The sequence below is a fragment of the Leptidea sinapis genome, chromosome 13 (genome assembly GCF_905404315.1).
Source record: "Leptidea sinapis chromosome 13, ilLepSina1.1, whole genome shotgun sequence".
NCBI classification, from domain to species: Eukaryota; Metazoa; Arthropoda; class Insecta; order Lepidoptera; family Pieridae; genus Leptidea; species Leptidea sinapis.
This window is the reverse complement of record NC_066277.1, coordinates 9,058,072-9,076,425: the sequence shown is the minus strand read 5'-3', so window position 1 is coordinate 9,076,425 and position 18,354 is coordinate 9,058,072. Positions and strand designations below refer to the sequence as shown.

At 38.3% G+C, this 18,354-nt stretch overlaps 1 protein-coding gene across 7 annotated transcripts in view; it reads left to right on the top strand.

The window, feature by feature from the left end:
- The first annotated feature begins 460 nt into the window (after positions 1-460).
- Positions 461-18,354, top strand: part of LOC126967523 (uncharacterized) — a 53,487-nt gene continuing 35,593 nt past the window's right edge. Inside the window, exons 1-11 of one of the 7 annotated variants that reach the window (XM_050812028.1) lie at positions 461-646; positions 4,750-4,823; positions 4,896-5,026; positions 7,343-7,475; positions 8,094-8,204; positions 8,990-9,080; positions 9,155-9,271; positions 9,344-9,585; positions 12,746-12,863; positions 15,418-15,550; positions 17,968-18,086. In XM_050812028.1, coding sequence (XP_050667985.1) covers positions 620-646; positions 4,750-4,823; positions 4,896-5,026; positions 7,343-7,475; positions 8,094-8,204; positions 8,990-9,080; positions 9,155-9,271; positions 9,344-9,585; positions 12,746-12,863; positions 15,418-15,550; positions 17,968-18,086 — 1,296 coding nt within the window. In that variant the 5' untranslated portion in view covers positions 461-619. Of the gene's footprint in view, positions 647-4,749; positions 4,824-4,861; positions 5,040-7,342; positions 7,476-8,093; positions 8,205-8,980; positions 9,081-9,146; positions 9,272-9,343; positions 9,586-12,745; positions 12,864-15,417; positions 15,551-17,963; positions 18,087-18,354 lie in introns of those variants that run through there. The other 6 variants (XM_050812029.1, XM_050812027.1, XM_050812030.1 and 3 more) reach the window with 6 other exon arrangements.

Genomic DNA, 18,354 nt, shown 5'->3' with positions numbered 1-18,354 from the left:
TGGATAGGTCTTCAAAACTGATCCAATGTCATAAAATGGGTGTCCCCCCCCCTGTAATTTCTAAATAAATAAGAGAATGATAAAACTAAAAAAAATATATGATGTACATTACCATGCAAACTTCCACCAAAAATTGGTTTGAACGACATCGAGATCTAGTAAGTAAGTAGTTTTTTTTAATACGTATAAATGATGAGAACTCATTTGCACAGTATAATTTTGAGCAAAGATTTTTTGCCTTTTCCATTTAAATAATTTAAAATATTATATTTTCCTTTCCATATCATTTTTAATTGTGTTACTTGCTGCTACAGAACTTGGTCGCTGTATCCATACCTACTCTATGACATTATTAAAATTAGGTATATAAACTTTTTGAAGTATTATTGAACTTTTCCCATACGATTAAATAAACGTCATGAAATCACTTCACGATGTCAATGCTTCATAATTGATGTCATTTTTTGGAATATTTTCAATCTTGACAAGTTTTTTAGAACAGGGCAGACGTCGATTGCCGAACATTTTTATAGATTTTTTGGCATTACTAACAAGAATTAAGACAATATTGTACACAATATGCTTATTGTTTATCTATTACTCGTTCGATGAAGTTGAAATGCAAAAGAGCTCTAGCTTCGAAAGAGTAAGTTGGTTTCCTTCTTGTATTTTTTTTTGCAATGGCTAGTTTCGATGGTGGATGGTTTCTGAGAATCACACTTATTCACAAGTTCAGCTTATTAATGCGAGACGATGCTTACTTGTAAGTATATTACCTACATGCAGTCCTTTTAAAGATAAGTTTAGTGATGATAACGTTTTTGATGATAACTGCTCATTTGAATCGTTGCTATTGCTATGTGACTTTTTGTGGTTAATACAGTTGAAGATAGTCCATTTTACTAACTACCTCTTTAACGGCCGTTTACAATTACCTATCTATCCTTAGTTTAACTTACTAGAGGTAGACAAATCTATCCTTTTACGCTTACTTAAATTTCAATTACCTATCGACATAAAGCATTGGACTATAACTATATTGGACATAACAGCTATGGATAGATAAGATCTTGTCATTAAACGGTGATAGAAATGTATCCGTAGAGATACGTTATTGAAAACGATCAATTTTTAATTAAGAATCAATTTAAAAATATCTGAAAGGACAAGTAATGATTAACACTCACTAACAATCTTCCAACAATGTCGATTACAGCAGTTAGTTAGTTAGCAAGCTAGAGATGTGTCGACTAGTCGGTGAAGCCGACTATCCGGCAACTATCGTAGTCGGCAAAAAACGCCGACTATCGGGTTTCTCACTTTCAATGTATTTGTCAATAAAAGGAGGTTGGCGAGAATGGACCCACATAATTTAAAAATTAAGGAGGCATCGTACAAGTACAATTTAATAGTAATTATAAACTTAAGTTTATACGATGTTTATCCAAAAAATATTGAGGCGCTAAGATATGGGAGTCAAAAGAAATTAATTATACATTAATAATTAATAAGTCATCTTGCACTAACGGAACGTTTTGCGCAATTGACATCTACATTGTTCCGACACCATCAAACTATCTATACCTACTCAAATCAGTAATAATTCTCAACAAGATTCAATAGGATTATTATCGTCTTTTGATACCAAAATCTGTAGGTAAGTAAGTAATAGGTAATCTTTAAAAGATTCGTTACCTGCTTGAAATAAAAATGAATTGTGAATCCTCAATTATTAGCTGCTGGCCTACAAAGCACGTATATGTTATATAATCTTTTAACAGACTGAACAATTCTCAACTGCTGCACTCACATATAAAAACGACTGTTCACTGAGCGAAAACATTTATTTACTTCGTGGTCTTCTCTCGCCGCGCCCACATGGGCGCGGTGGGGGAATGCTGATCAGGACTTTTCGTCCCCTGCAGCAAGGATCACTCGCCGCCCGTTGAAACGGGCGGGTCATTGGGGGTGAGAGTCGTTGCTCTCTGCGGTCGTCTTCTTTAATTTATGGTATGGTTGGGGGAGTGCCCCCCCTTTGTGGTCATCTTTTTGGAGCTGAGGGAGCGCCTGTTCCCTCAGCTGAGATCCGGTGATTGTTGCCGGTTTGCGCGGGCCTTGACGATCAGCCCCGAAGAAGAGGGAGGGCGATCAGCCGAGCCGCGCGCAAACACGTCACTCTACATCCTCGTCCCGCACGAGATCACGCGGGTAGCGGCGGCTGTCAGGTGGCCGCGCGTGCCAGGGGGCCAGATCTCGCAGATGATGGAGATCGGACGAGTCGGCACGCGCGAACATGTTGACGGCGAGACGACGAGTGAAGTCGTCCAAGCCCTCGACTCTTAGGTCCCTCTGGATTGTTTGGTTCCTCACGTACCATGGTGCGCCCGTGATGCGGCGGAGGATCTTGTTCTGCACGGTTTGCAACCTTTTCCGGTTAGTTAGATTCACGAGCGCGTACCATGCAGGCGCGGCGTACGTGAGTCGGCTGCGTAGGTGGGTCTTGTACACCAAGACCTTCACCCTCAGAGGGAGGCTTGAGGAGAGCACTGGACGAAGTAAGGCCATCGCGACGTTTGTCGACGCGATGGTCTTCGTGACGTGCTCGTTCATGTTGAGCCGGCGGTCGATGGTGACCCCGAGGTACTTTACCGTCGGGGACCACGAAATGTCCTGTCCGTTTAGCTGCAACCTATGCTGGCCAGTGTGCACACTCCCAGTCGCGAGCGCCTGGGTTTTGCCAACGTTCACCGATAGCCGCCACTTCTTGAGCCATTCTGGCAGGGTGTCCAGCTGGCGCTGCATCTTCACGGCGGCGTGCGTTAGGTTGAGTGACGATGTAATATACGCCGCGTCATCTGCATATAGCGCCAGAGTCGCCGACGGTTCGAGCGGGATGTCATTTGTGTATTTTGCGTACAGCAGGGGAGAGAGACAGCTCCCCTGCGGTACGCCAGCAGAGATAATCTTGGAAGCTGAAATGGCATCGTCTACCCTTACTCGAAACCGACGGTTTTCAAGGAAGTTGGCGACTATCCTCACCAGGCGGGGAGGTGTCGAGGTTGCAGCTAACTTGTGCACGAGTCCAGTATGCCAAACACGGTCGAACGCCTTCTCCATGTCCAGGAATACTGCCACAGCTTTCTCTCTTTTGTTGAGAGAAGCGGTGAGGGTGTGCAGTACCCTGGACAGCTGGAGCGTGGTGCTGTGTTCAGCGCGGAATCCAAACTGTTCTTCCCTAAGCTCTATGTAGGGTCTTAGGAGTGACAGCAGGAGAGATTCGAATATCTTAGACTGGGTCGCCAGAAGAGTGATGGGCCGGTAGCTATGTGCTAGTGCGGTGTCTTTCCCCGGCTTCGGGATCATAATGACGAGGCCTTCCTTCCAGATATTTGGAAAGTACCCCGAGCGCAGGATGCCATTAAAGAGTCGCGTCATCGCCGCGATGGTTTGACGCGGCAGATGACGCAGGGCGGCGTTTGTGATACCATCCGCGCCCGGGGCTTTTTTGGGCCTCGTCCGAAGGATGCAACTTCTCACTTTAGTTGGGGAGAAGAACACCGCATCTTCTAGTGCCTCTACCGGCCGTTCTAGATATTCGGCGATCTCTCTCTCAAGTGCTGTCACGTGCGATACGTCGTCAGTTGGATTCGGCTGGAACTGGCGTTCAAGGTGTTCGGCGAAGATTGATTTGGCGGCACAGACGATGAAGAACTGATACATCATCTGCGGCCTCGCCAATCGTTTCCTCCCAGCTCTCGGCGGCATCCTCTTCGAGCTTTTTCTTGACTAGGCTGCCCAGCCTATTAAGACGAGTCTTGAGTGTTGGGCATCTGGTCACCTGCCATCTGCGGCGTAAAGCTCGTTTCTCGAGGATGAGTTGCCGCAGTCTTGCGGGCAACTCCGGCATCTTTCTGGACTCGGTCTCCTTTGTCGCGGTGGCCAGCGACCGCTGGATACTCCCCGTGAGGTCCACGGCGAGGGCTTCGACGTCGGCAGCTGTCTCTAACTTCCGGGATGGAGTGTTGGCTGCCAAACATTTATTCCAAAAAATACAACTAACCTATGTAACGGCTAAAAATATTTAAAGCGTGTTTAGAAAATATCATCTTAATAATACAGCGCCATCTAGTTTCACACTCATGGTAACTCACTGTGTAGTTCACGCAGTGAAGTTTACATAATACTTAACACAGACAGTAATCAGGCATAGATATAAGATACAAATTATTGATTGAATAATAGATATTGATTAATAATTTTAGGTTATATTTTACTTTTAGGTATATATTTTTTCTCCCACTTTTTAAACTTAGTAAGGATTTGTTTTTTTCTTAGTTTTGTTACGTTCTACAATTATTAATAAATTTCCATGATGTACGCCACTTCTTTCAGTGGGTACTAGAATACATCCATTCTCGCCATCCTCCTTTATGTAGAGGGGAAAATACAATAATAAATAACCTTATTTGTTTATAAATATTTTTATTTAATAATCAGTCTATATATTTCGAAATGTAACGCAAATTTGTATTTGGTAATCTGTTTCCAAAATTGAATTATACTTCTTAAAAAAACATCTATTCAGTTTGCCCGACTCGTCGGCATCTTTACAACCGACTAATCGGCATCTCTACTGCTAACCAAAATTTGTGTTTTATTCCAAATTTGATTTGAATTTTAAGATATTCATTGTAAAATAATGACGAAAAATCATTCCGTTTCAATTAAATCTTCATATTCCTATTACAGATAAATGTTCCAGCGGCTGCAAATGTGAAGAATCGACGTAACAAGAAGACTACAAGACGCAGTTACTCATCCAAGTAAAATTTCATTGACCAGCTATTAAGATGTTTAGTAGAATATTAAATTATTTATTTTATTATTTTATTTAGGTCTAGATATTTAAACAGAAGTCCAAATAGAGTGGCTCAGCATATATATGAAAGATATCACATAATAATAAAGCCAAAGGTATTGAGGAGCAGTTCCTTGTCGGATCTTAGCCCACAGACAAGTGATTTCTGTGAGTCTTTACCGTTAGTACTCTTAATGTTGTATATCTTAATTTAAATAGTAATAATGTTATATTTATATCTGTTTTAACACTGATCTGTACTAATCTGACTGGGAAATAAATTATAGAATGTACAAAATCCTTTCTAAATATACACTGGCCTTCAAAAGTAAGTATCACACTTTTAAAATTGGGATAACGTTTTAAGTTCACAAGATATACTTTCGAAATAAAAAGGACTCCAAAGAGAATTTAATTTTGTACATAAAAACTTTATAGTCGGCAACCTTCTTTTAAGAATTGGCTGAATAAAAACTTCAAAAACAAAACCATTCCTTTTTCAAAGTGGACGTTTCCGAATTACAATTTTACTATTCACATTTTTCTTTCTGTTTTAAATTTTTTTCAAGATCGATGGGTCTTGTTTTAAAAATTTATGCTAAAAAGCACATAACATTTATTTATCATGCCTCTTTCAGTTGAATAATGTGCTAGGATCATGGCTTTTCTGGAACTAGGCATCAGTATGCGTCGCACTGCAAGAATGGTGGGTGTGACGGTACGAACGGTCCAGAAGGTAAAGCGAAGGTACGAAGAGACTGGACACCATCTGAGGAGACCTTGTAATGGCAGACCCTGGTGTACCAGTGCCCGAGAAGATCGTTATATTATTTCCACTGTGTTAAGAAATCGCCACCAAAATGCAGTTGAAGTCCAGCAACAGCTACTTCAGACCCGGAGGGACTACATTAGTGACAGTACAGTGAGAAGAAGACTTGCTGAAGCAAATTTGAAACCCCAAAGACCAGCGAGTGGCCCAAAACTTGAGAGACAGCATCGAGTAGCGGGACTGCGATACGCCCGTGAACACATGCAGTGGGATGAAGAAGAATGGTCAAGAATTTTGTTTGCAGATGGGTCTCGATTCTCCCTTTACACTTCTGATGGAAGGCGAAGTGTTTACACGCGACCTGGTGAGCGATACTTTCAAGCCTTCATCTTAGAAAGAGTCCAATACGGTGGAGGCAGTGTACATGTATGGGCTGGCATATCTTTAGAAGGTCGCACAGAGCTAGTAGCCATAAAAAAAAAATTAATTTGAAAAGTGTGATACTTACTTTTGCAGGCCAGTGTATTATTTCCTTTTAGGTAAAATTTTGGTTAAATTTTATTTATATCAAAAAATAGGTAAAGTTTCATCAGACAATAAGATTTCCTTTGGTAGATAATGCGACCACAGAATATACAGTCCGAGAGTGACTACAGAATTTCTATTTAACAATTTACTAGCAAAGCTGTTTCTTCTGCATATCAATGATATGTTGGACACCTCCAACATACATTGCTATGCAGACGACAGCACTGGTGATGCCGTATACCGGATCGATGGCATACGGGCCATGCAAGTCTCTCTCGGGAAAACGTCGACCAGTGCCGGGAGAAACTTGTCTTCTATCGAGTCCTCTCTCGAGAAGGTCGCGGAATGGGGTAAATTGAATTGTCCAATTCGACCCCCAGAAGACTCAAGTTTGCGCGTTTACCACTAAAAAACTCTTCGACAACACTCCCCTTAAAGCCTCGCCTAGTATCGGAATACTGGGTCTCGAAATCTCGAGCGATTGCCAATTCCGTGGCCATCTGGAGGGCAAAGCCAAATTGGCTTCGAAGAAGCTGGGCGTCATCAATAGAGCACGGCAATACTTTAAGCCGGCCCACATTCTAGCGCTCTACAAAGCGCAGGTCCGGCCACACATGGAGTATTGCTGTCATCTCGGGTCTGGCGCACCCCAGTATATCAGCTCGATCCATTTGACCGCGAGCAACGCAGAGCAGCTCGAATTGTCGGGGACACAGTGCTCTGTGAACGCAACTCCAAGTGATCTAGCCGGTCACTTGGAGTTGCGTAGAGACGTCACTTCATTGTGTATCTTCTACCGCATTTATCAAGTGGAGTGTTCCGAAGAGCTGTTCAACCTGATTCCTGCCGCCGAATTCCACCTTCGCACGACACGCCACAAGTTAGGATATCATCCCCACCATCTGGATGTGTGGCGGTCCTCCACAGTGCGGTTTTCAAGGAACTTTCTTCCACGTACTACAAAGCTGTGGAATGAGCTTCCTTGTGCGGTGTTTCCGGGACGATACGTCATGGGTACCTTCAAAAAAAGCGCGTACACCTTCCTTAAAGGCCGGCAACGCTCTTGTGATTCCTCTGGTGTTGCAAGAGAATGTGGGCGGCGGTGATCACTTAACACCAGGTGACCCGTACGCTCGTTTGTCCTCCTATTCCATAAAAAAAGCTACTTATTTATTTATCTTTTTCAGCACTGGAACATTTTAAGCCCAGTAACGTCTGCGTTTGTCAACACTCGTCAAACTTTTGCAACAGTTTCGGTGACGCTATAGATACTTACTGGTCCAAATACAACGAATTTATGTCGTGGAATATAAAGGGAAAGTAAGACATTTTTGAAAATATAAGTTGCAGATCTATGTTTTTTTAATAGACCGAGACCGTACTTCAACACTAGTATCAGCAAACGATGCCTTCATTCTTACCTCTGGGGTAAGTTCCCATATACCAGTTCTTTCCATTTGACCGCCTGCAACGATGAGCTCGAATGATGCAAATATGGCCTCCAATTATTGACAATCCAGCTCTTCGATCACTGTGACCCTTATGTACCCAACATGTTTGGTGAATCTTTCACCTAACAATTTTTTTTTACCATTTTCAAAATGTCTTTTTTCTAGACCTCATTTCAAATGGAATGAGCTATCGCATATATTTTAAGAGCTTTTTCTCTTGACATTTTTTATAGGATGCCAGGAGGCACCGATGCCAATGCACTTTCAATCACACGTTTTCGTTTAAAAGGCTGGCAATACTTCTCTAAGAGGTCTGGTATTGCAGGTCTCCATGGGCTCTTTCGAAAGCGAGCAAGCAAGTGGGAAAACAGTTAAAAAAGTTACCCATTAGGTGACTTGACAACTGACGCAACTATAGTGTTAGGAACATTTGTTTTTTAATTTTCTGTCGTCAGGACTAATAATGAATTTTCCGTGACATGTTAAGGAAGTCAAAAAAAAAGTTTGACGGGATGACGCCGGAGACATATGGTTCGAGATACGCCAGTGACTTTCTTGGATATAAAAATGACCCCATGTCTTCATGTGCTGATAACAGGTAATTACGTAACATTACGAGTTCTAAAAAATAGATATTTAACATCATTAGCTGATATTACTTATTATACGGTGAATCTTTGCTCGTCTCTTCACTTCTAATCATAAATAAAGTCTTGTGTCTTCTACTATATTTATCACAGGGAGTGTATTACACCATATGGATGTTTGACGTTCGTCCTTTATTAAGAACTTTTTCCACACCCAAGCTTTGGAATGAACATCTTTGGGCGGTGTTTCTAGAACGATGCAATATAGACACATGGCCAAAGAAAATGCGTACGCTGACATAAAAGACCACGGCCGGCAACGGTGCTATGATTCTTCTGTTAAAAGAGAGTATGGGTCGCTAAAAATGGGCCTCTTGGGAAAGCGCATGTTCACATAGAGGGCAATGGAGAGAATAAGCTATGCTCAGAGTTTCCCAACAGATCACCAAAGTCACTGACATAGCCCAGATGAAGCTGAAGTAGCAGTCAGCAGGGCACATAGCTCGAAGGATCGATGGCCATTAGGGCAGCAAATTCCTCGAATGGTGACCACGTACTGTGAGACACAGTGTTGGTACGCTACCACAAAATGGACAGATGATCTGGTCAAGATCACCGTAATAGGTTGTAAGAGGGCAGTGCAGACATTAAGGAGATACCTTGACCAGCAGTAATGCTGGCTCAGCTTTCGGCTGAAGTGATGGGTGGGAATGACCACTTACCTTCCCAAACGTTTCTTTTCTAAAAAAAATGCAGTTGCAGACATGTTCATTTTTCATTTGTACAGTTCCTATAGTACAGATGAAGTGTCCGACGCTCAGGCAAAGCTAGCAGCTTTTCCTTTCAAGCAGACACCGAGTGGAAACTTGAAAGTGCGATCTAATCAGGTAGGAACCGATTACTTTTTAAATTTATGAATTTGTTCATATTGTATATAACATTCTTATCTGAAGGGCAATAGGTAGTGTTTCAGTCTTCTACTGTTGGTGTTCTTCTAGCTGATCCAACTCAAGCCAAGGTGAAAGTCAAATTTGAAGGGAATTCTGATGAAACTGGACTTGATTTAGATAATGTATTTGTAAGTATATATGAACTAGATGACAAAGCTAATAACAATAACAAAAGTCTGACTATTAATAATTTATTAAAGGAAGATGACCCCCAGCTTCAGTATGGACCTAAAGGAAATGTGCATGCACCGTTAGTTATGCAAATGCCAAGTCCGATAGACAGAAATATAAAGGAGCGAACTCATAGCAGAAATCAGAATAAAGGCAAGGATTTAGATACTCTTGGATACGGACAAACGGGGCCAATCGATTGGATGCGTGTACAGTTACCGAAAAAGCAAGACCTTTTCCAAGAATTCTATCGGAGGATACATAATTACATGTAATGTATTTAAGTCTATAAATATAGCTTTATCAATTGTTGTTTATGCAGACGATAAGAACTGATAAATGGAATGATATTTTGTAACAAATTGGCCATTGGATAAAATGTATGAATAAATTCAAAATATTCTCCGTGGATTTTGAAATTTTTTTTTATCCAAAGCACATAATTATACGCAGGCAACCAAAACTTAAATATATTTTTTGTCTGTCCGGTGTTTATCTGAGGATATAATATGAAATAGCTGAAATAATTTTATCGTGACTAATCATAATGTAATGAAATTTTCAGAGAACGTGTACTATATATTATGTATAAATTTATATTCATTAGATTTTAAATTAGCTGCACAATATATGTATTAAATACAAATGTATCACTAAAATTAAGTTTCCGCATAATAATCTAAATTTGTATTACAAAGAAAATCCTATTTAATGGTCGAATGAACAAAATCTACACAATGTTTTGAGCGGTGCTTTACTGAATACAAGCTGTAACACGTGACTTCATCCGCATTTAACAGTATATTATTTGGTGTTCCAATGTTGCCACATACATATATACACAACAATGATAGTATATCTCTAACCGTTAAGGCAGCGTTCGTAAGAAATGTTTTCTCCGACTTAGTTTGCAAATCCGACAAAGACTTTTTCGGGATATACGGCATATGACACTCACAATTAATGTGGCTTTCTATTCGTAATATAATTTTCTAAATCGGTTCAGTAGATTGATTACAACCTAGCACACTTACAAGCTTACCTCTTTATGATATTAGTATATAGATATCAGTGAATAATATTATTTTATCTTACATAAGGTAATCTCGCCATATTATTTTCAACATCGTCAAAACGTCTAATTTACTTGAAATATTGCACACGATTCCAGTCTAGCGAAACTGTCCAAGAAAAAAGCGATTCACTGGAATGAAACGTACAGTAAGTGATAGTTTGACAGATGACGGCTATAATTTTGTAAAAAACGGAGATAGCCGAAACCTACTACGTTCGTACGCAACTGTTCACCTTTAAACTTAACCGGATTATACTTCGGCGGCCAATAGCCATACTACGAGTACTACTATTTCAAACTTATCTCAAATCACTACATGTTGCATACTAAATTAAATTTCAATTTTTACTTAGGCAGCCCCGCCTCTTACATCCTCTTGGAATGGACAATTACAATAGTATAGTTTAATATACACAAAATCAAAAAAATCTAGGCAACATGTACTAATTTAAATTTTGGAATGATTTTTCACATTATAACGTTGTATTTTATTTTTAAAATAATATTTTTAGGGTCCTACGATGTAAAAATAACAGCAGTTGTCTTTATAAGTTCTTTTAATAACAGAAATTAACATTATAGAATATTCTGCAGAAACTAAGGTACATAAGCAACTAAACATTTTTTTAACAAAATGAAATTTCTAAAGAAAATAAATTTATTGTGAAAGAATCGGATAATTTAATAAAAATGTATGGTACTCCTCTGCTATTCAGAACTTGTCGGCAACGATTATTCATTGGATTAATGAGACTTTATGTCATCTTGCGGTATTCGCTCCCAATGGAATTGCAGCAAATCCATCAGCTGTTGAGTTGTTGTCACTTCGTCCAAGTCCTTCAAAACACGTCTCTGGAGCATGTCCCATGCGTGCTCGATGGGGTCGAGGTCTGGCGATTGTGCAGGCCAGGGCAATACCCGGACGTTCTTCCTTGCCAAGTATTGACTGGTTCGCCGAGCTGTATGTGAACGCGCATTGTCATGCATTAACGTAAAATCGGAGCCAAATGTTTATGCAAATGGATGGACATAAGGTCTGAAAATATCCTCAACGTAATTTTCAGCGTTCATGTTTTTCCATTTACAAAAACGAGTTCAGTTCGCCTGTTCTTCATAATACCCGCCCATACCATAACTGTTAAGCCGCTGCATGGATGAACTTCCTGAATGCACCTGAGCCTTTCAGTATTTCCAGGCCGACGGTACACTCGCACCCTTCTTGTATCAGGCCTAAACCCGAATCGCGACTCATCGGAAAACATAATTTTATCCCATTGTTCTTGGGTCCATATTCTGCGTTCTCTACTCCATTCATTTCGACGAGCGCGATTCCCGTGACGCATCGGTGGGCACCTAATAGGGCGTCGAGCTCGTAGGCCGTCGATTTCGCACAGTTTGGGGACTTCATCAACACCACTTGAATTTTGTAGCCTCAAACTTATCTCTCGTGCGGTAAACATTGTCTGGCGTTTTGCAGTCAGTTGTATGTACCGGTATTGCCGAGTGGTTCTACTCCTTTTACGGCCTGAATGCTGTTCAGCGGGTTCCCTTGTATTATTGTAGCGCTGCCAAAGACGACAATTAACACTTCTATGAATGCCAAAATGCCGTAGGTGGCACAGCCCTACCCTTTCTATTAAAATTAGGTCGACGGTTGATTTCTATGGCTACCAGCAGCTTGCGAGACACGAAGTTTTTATCGCGAGCCAATACTTTCACCCTAATTGAACCTAATATAATGTGACGTGTCGGAGTTTAGAGCCCTTTAGTTTAGCCCGCCCTGTCCAGACTACGCGCACTACGAGCCCAAGTCCGCAGTCTTAGACGGCACCTTATCGCGAACCCACTACACTCACCCTTATGAATTACCTCCGAATGGTCCGAAACTAGTTGATACCCACACCGATAAAACGTGAGTAGGGCCGTATTAATAAATAATGCCTCATGAAAGTATTAATATTTTAATTTTTTGCTTTTAGTGTTCTTAATTATATTACTAATTATTGAATTAGGTCAGGTCATGAAATTTTATGTAATTTTTGTTTTGTTGTTATTACTTTTTTATTGTGATATTATTATTTAAGAATGGTAGCCCTTCATATAATATGTATAACCTTTAAGTAGTTTGACAATACGCTAGACCACCTGGGGTTCTCCGGAAGACCAGCGCTGATCATATTACCTGTGGGTATGATCAGTATTATGCTGAGGTGAACTCCAATTCTGCATGTTGATGTAAATTAATAATTAAGTATACTTGTATACTAGGTTTAAGTTGCAGAATAAATGATTTCTTTCTTTCTTTCTTTTCTTCTTTAATGACAGTTATTTATTTCTGCACAAACCTTGTTTCTAGTAATACAGACTGCTTGATACATATTGGTCAGGAGAAGTTTCGGTGTCACCGCATTGTACTTCAGGTTTATTCCATGTTCTTCGTGAAGAATACCCAAACCGAGCTGGAGTTACCTGTTGTAAGTCGAATTTGTATGGTTTTACTTTTATACTTAGAGTCAATATATATATATTACTAGCTGACCCGACAGATGTTGTTCTGTAGATAATAAAAAAAAATCTGTTTTATAGGAATTTGCTATAATAATTTCAAAAATTCAAGAATTATTTCGTAAAAAATGCTCCCTGTTGTTATTTTTCGTTTTAATAATACTATATACTTTATTACTATATTAAATTACATAATAAACTACCTATTAACATCAATAAAAAAGTACCTTATATCTCAAAATTAATAATTTACTAACAAACATGAATTATATTAGTGCTCATGAGAAATAATAGCACTTCTTCATCAACTTTATGACAAATTATTATTTAATACTACACTAAAGTTAATACTAGGTTTGTAATTGTATTATTAGGTGTATTGGTCCGCGACAAATAAAGCTATCTATTTATTAATAATCAGAATTACTTTTCACCATAGCATACAGTCATTAACGTGGATGCTTTATTATTATAGTGAAATTGTTTCAGAGCGGAACTATCAAATCGTGCGTCAATAAATTCTCTCAATGAAAATATGTCAATACAAAACAAATATTGGAAATAAAATTAATTATGGGTCCCAAATCGAAATAAAAACTATCCTATCTCTCAAGTTGGACCAAACTGCACTCCCCATTTAAATCCGTTCATTAGTTTAGGAGTCCATCGCGGACAAACAACGTGTCACGTAATTTATATATATTCAGATAAATATAGACTAGCTGATGCCCGCGTAGATAAAGGGTTTTTAAAAATAATATGCAAGTTTGGAATTGAAGATTATCTCAAGTCCTATTCCAGTTCCGGTTCTAGATTTCGCTCCCGTCCCATTGCAAAAAATCTTACTCCAAATATATGAATCTTATTTGGAGTAAGATTTTTTGCAACGCTGCCGATATTAATACAATATTTGTGCTGCAGAAGAGGGCTATTCGCGCTATTTATAACCTAGGTCCTAAAGAATCATTGAGAGCAAAATTCAAAGAAATTAACATCTTGACTGTTGCTTCTCAATATATTCTTGATAATGTAATGTATGTTCATAGGCACATAAGTGAATTTGCCAGAAACTGTCATAACCATAATGTTAACACCAGGAACAGACATAAACTGATGATGCCTACTACTCGGCTAAGTCAAGTTAGTACGTCTTTTGTGGGGCGATGTATAGACTTTTAGAACAAGATCCCAGAAAATGTTCAAAACAAAAGTATTACGTTATTCAAAAGAATTATTAAAAAACGTTTGTGTAGTAAAGGTTACTATAACATAAATGACTTTCTTAATGATACCACAGATTGGGAATGGAGCGACCGCCCTCAGGCTATTAAATAATAAGTTTAATGGTACAATGTTACTTTGATAATGTTACTTTAATTGTAAAACATATTTTTGATGGAAAAAAAAAGCCCGCTGAGTTTGTTGCGCCCATTCTTCTCAGGCCTGTAAATTACAATAAAATCGGTTCAGTAGCTCCGGCGTAAAAGCGTAACAAAGGAACTAACATTCACATTTATAATATTAGTAACTTAGTAGGGATATTAGTTGAAAGAAAATTCGAGAACTTACTTAAAGTCGGAAGTTTTGGATACATGGTGCAGATTGCGCTCTCTTGTTTGCGATTTTTGTGTGATGTATGAATAGATCGGTTTGTGAGAAGAATGGATGAAAAGTTTTTGGATATTTACTTATTTACCATTGTTTGTGTATGTATGATTTTAACTAATTGCTTGTCTGTAAGTGCACGCTATCTTTTACGAATTTTAAAGCAAAAAAATGTACAAAACATTTCAATACAAGTCGGGAAAGTAAGTGTGTTTAGACAGTTCCATACGTGCATCGAACGAGCTTTTTTATTACATTTGCGTAACAATACATTTACCACAATTACAATCAGAACCCATAGCTTATTTAAATTTTGAAAAATTCTTGATAACGAAAATTTTATTTAGCGGGAGTAAGTTCCTTTTATTTAGGGGACACTTTTATTTAACAGTTTGTTTTCATTCAGCCAATTCAATGACAATAATTCATTTAAATTCAAAATAATCTTCATTTGCGCTATTTTTACATTATACGACACGAGATGGGGCTTCATTAGAAATGCTAATCGCAGCCTATCATAGCTTTGTTGTTGAGTAAACCCACAACGAAAGTCATAATAAATCATTGACCGAAAAATTTCTCGCGTTAGGTTCATTTACACGTGTAACAAGAGTTTTAGATTTGCCGCCAATTCACAAGAACAAATGACAAATGAATACAATATACTACATTAGGTTACCAAAGAGTTCTAAAATTAAAATTCAAAAAAGTTTTCATTAGCAAAGTTTTCTAACTTGCCAGTTCTAAAAATTTTCAGTGTTACCCACGTATATTAAAACATGCCCGTTTTGGAATACAATACTGTATAAAAATTTTGAAAACGTTCGTAGATAACTTAAGTAGATTACAATTTTGAATAAACGAACGTTAATTTTTCATTTAAATATAAATAAAGATCTCTTTACTTGTATTTCACAGCAAAATGTAACTCCAGAAGCATTCCAAGCTATTTATGAATGGATGATCTCTTGCATTACTGAAAGCAGCAAAGTGTTGAACAGAAACAATATTCTAGAACTTATGTGTGCTTCTCAATATTTATCAATTAAAGGTAAAATTGCTCTACTATTACTCAATCAGTGCGTTTTCACATGCATACGGATGCCGTCTAAGGCCGACGCAGACCGGGGCGGCATAGCAAGGGATTTACATTTTTACCAATGGATATTTCGAACGAAATACGACATAAATTGCTATGCTTTAAAATGATGCCGTGGCACCGAAAGGGATTTCATTCCACGGCATTGAACGACTCGCCACGGACTCACGCGGCGGGATACCGTGGCGTACTGCAGCGCTCGGTGTGAGTTGTGACATAACGCGAGGTTAGGGGGTTCCTATTTTAAAACTGAGCACATCAAGATTGTCGCGCCGCGGTACACCGTGATATGCCGCGGTATTTCAGGGGCTAGTGTGCGCTGTTTGGCGGCAAAATTCGTTGCTATCCCGCCGAGGTCTGCCGAGGCCTTAAGGCGAAGGGTAAACAAAACACGCAAACAAGACCCCACCAAACTACAAGTACCTTGCTGTAGAACTACATTATTTCAGAGAAACTGTTTGTGTATGTGCATAAAAATCTATAATCACATCCCAAAAATAATAAGAGAGGTATCGTCAAATAGGAATTTCTCATCTAAATTGAAAATATACCTTAGTAAAAACTGCTTATATTCATTAGACGAATATTTCCAACTAAAAACTTGACTATAGACTATATAATACTGCTACTAATCTTTTGTTAAATTTATATTATTGTAACTAATGATTTTTTTTTGTATTGTAAGAAATGTATTTTATAAAATTTGCACGTCATAAATGTGGAAAACATGTACTCAATCACATTTATGTAACATCAATCTAACATGTTTATGCAAATAAAAACTTTGACTTTGACTTTTGATGTTTTTTGACAAGTTTTGTAGTGAAAATATAGCATTTGGAGCTATGAACACTAATTAATCCTGTTACACATACCCTTAAGTCTTATTTGTAGGTTGCTAATGCTTATAGTAAACACTCTAGAGCCTTTTTGATCTACCACTTTACTTTGCAGTTAAACAATAGTTTTGGTATGGCATGACGCATTTGTTTAGTACGACTATCAGAAAAGTTATTCTTATAGCTTGTCCTTTTTTGTGTAGGTACATTTATTCAGATTAGTAATGAACAACGAGGATTGTAAGCATAAACTATTTGCATCTGTTAAAATGTTACGTTTTCCACGCAAGAATTTTGAAAAAATTGGCTTTGTTACATAGATGGCGGGCCGGCAGCCGTGAACTCATATCGCTCAAGGTCGCTGGCATTTAGTGTCACCTTAAGCAAATCAAATCAAATCAAAATCAGTTTAATTCACGTAGGTCACGGAAATGACACTTATGAATGTCAAAAATCAATAAAATATTTTTCTTATTGAATCTACCGCTACTTCGTAAAGGGATGAGCTAATGAGAAGAAGTAGCAAGAAACTCATTGCCACTCTTTTATATCAAGATTTACATTAACATCGATTTACAAATCATTTCAAATTACAATATAATATGTAAAATGATGCAACAGACACACTTAAACGTCAAATAGTCAACATCGTAAGTCAAAAAAGTAAATGTAAATTAATAGAAAAGTTATTGAGTACAGTAGCTGCATCATCCACATACACCATAAATAAATAAAGGTATTCTGTGAGCATTTTATAAGCGATTATAAATAAATATATATGTATATATCCATACATATATAAGGTTCTAGTATCCGGTTCTAGTTTTCGCTCCCGTTCCCATATTATATGAATCTTATTTGGAGTAAGATTGGTATAGTTAAAGGTCATCGACGTGAATTTCAGTTTTTTCACAAATCCCGCGGGAACAATGGATATTTCAGGGATAAAATGTAGCCTTTGTCCTTTCCCAAGCTCTAGTACTGCTATTGCTGTAAATTACATTAAAATCGGTTCAGTAGCTCCGGCGTAAAAGCGTAACAAAGGAACTAACATTCACATTTATAATAGTAGTAACTAAGTAGGGATATTAGTTGAAATAAAATTCGAGAACTTACTTAAAGTCGGAAGTTTGGCTACATGGTGCAGATTGCTCTCTTGTTTGCGATTTTGTATACACACAATAACTTTTAAAATCTGAAACCAAGCGGTACGTTTCTGTCCCGTGTACTATCATAAATTGTGCATGATTTACGGTCGCCTGGCGGCAGGGAGCGCAGTATTATTTAGGTACAAGACAGATGACGTCACCGTTTTGCGCCTGTGTTCATGAGAACGAGACTATACAAGTCAATACATTTCTGCAAAGACGGTTGCCGCGTCGATCACGGCACGGTCGCCGTACCATGTGAAAGCTGCCAATGTAGCTCAGACCGACCGTGCCGTGATAGTATGCATGTCAAAATGCACTGAATGAAATGCCAAATAATATGTTTTGTGTCACTCTCAAATTATATTTTATTCTAAGACAGATCTGGAGGAACAATGTTGGGCTTGTATTACGAACGAAGATATATTCAACGAAGATACGGCGTTTTATTTGTACAGAGAAGCAAGAGTGAAGGGCATGACGCACATAATGGAAGTGATGGTAGGAAGTATATCAGAAAAAATCTCTTTAAGTAATTTTTTCAAAATTTGTGTCGCAACACTATAACTCCCACTTTTCATAAGATTTAATAATTCAAACACCATATTTGCCGTGCTAGTTTACGTTTGTTGAAGGAGGTTTAAAATACAAGCAATGAAAATATTACTATAGGGCATAAATTAATGACGTTTATTTAAATATAATTAAATTATTTTATAAATTGTTAATTAATTGAAATTATATATTGAAATTTATTTTAAACTCTCAT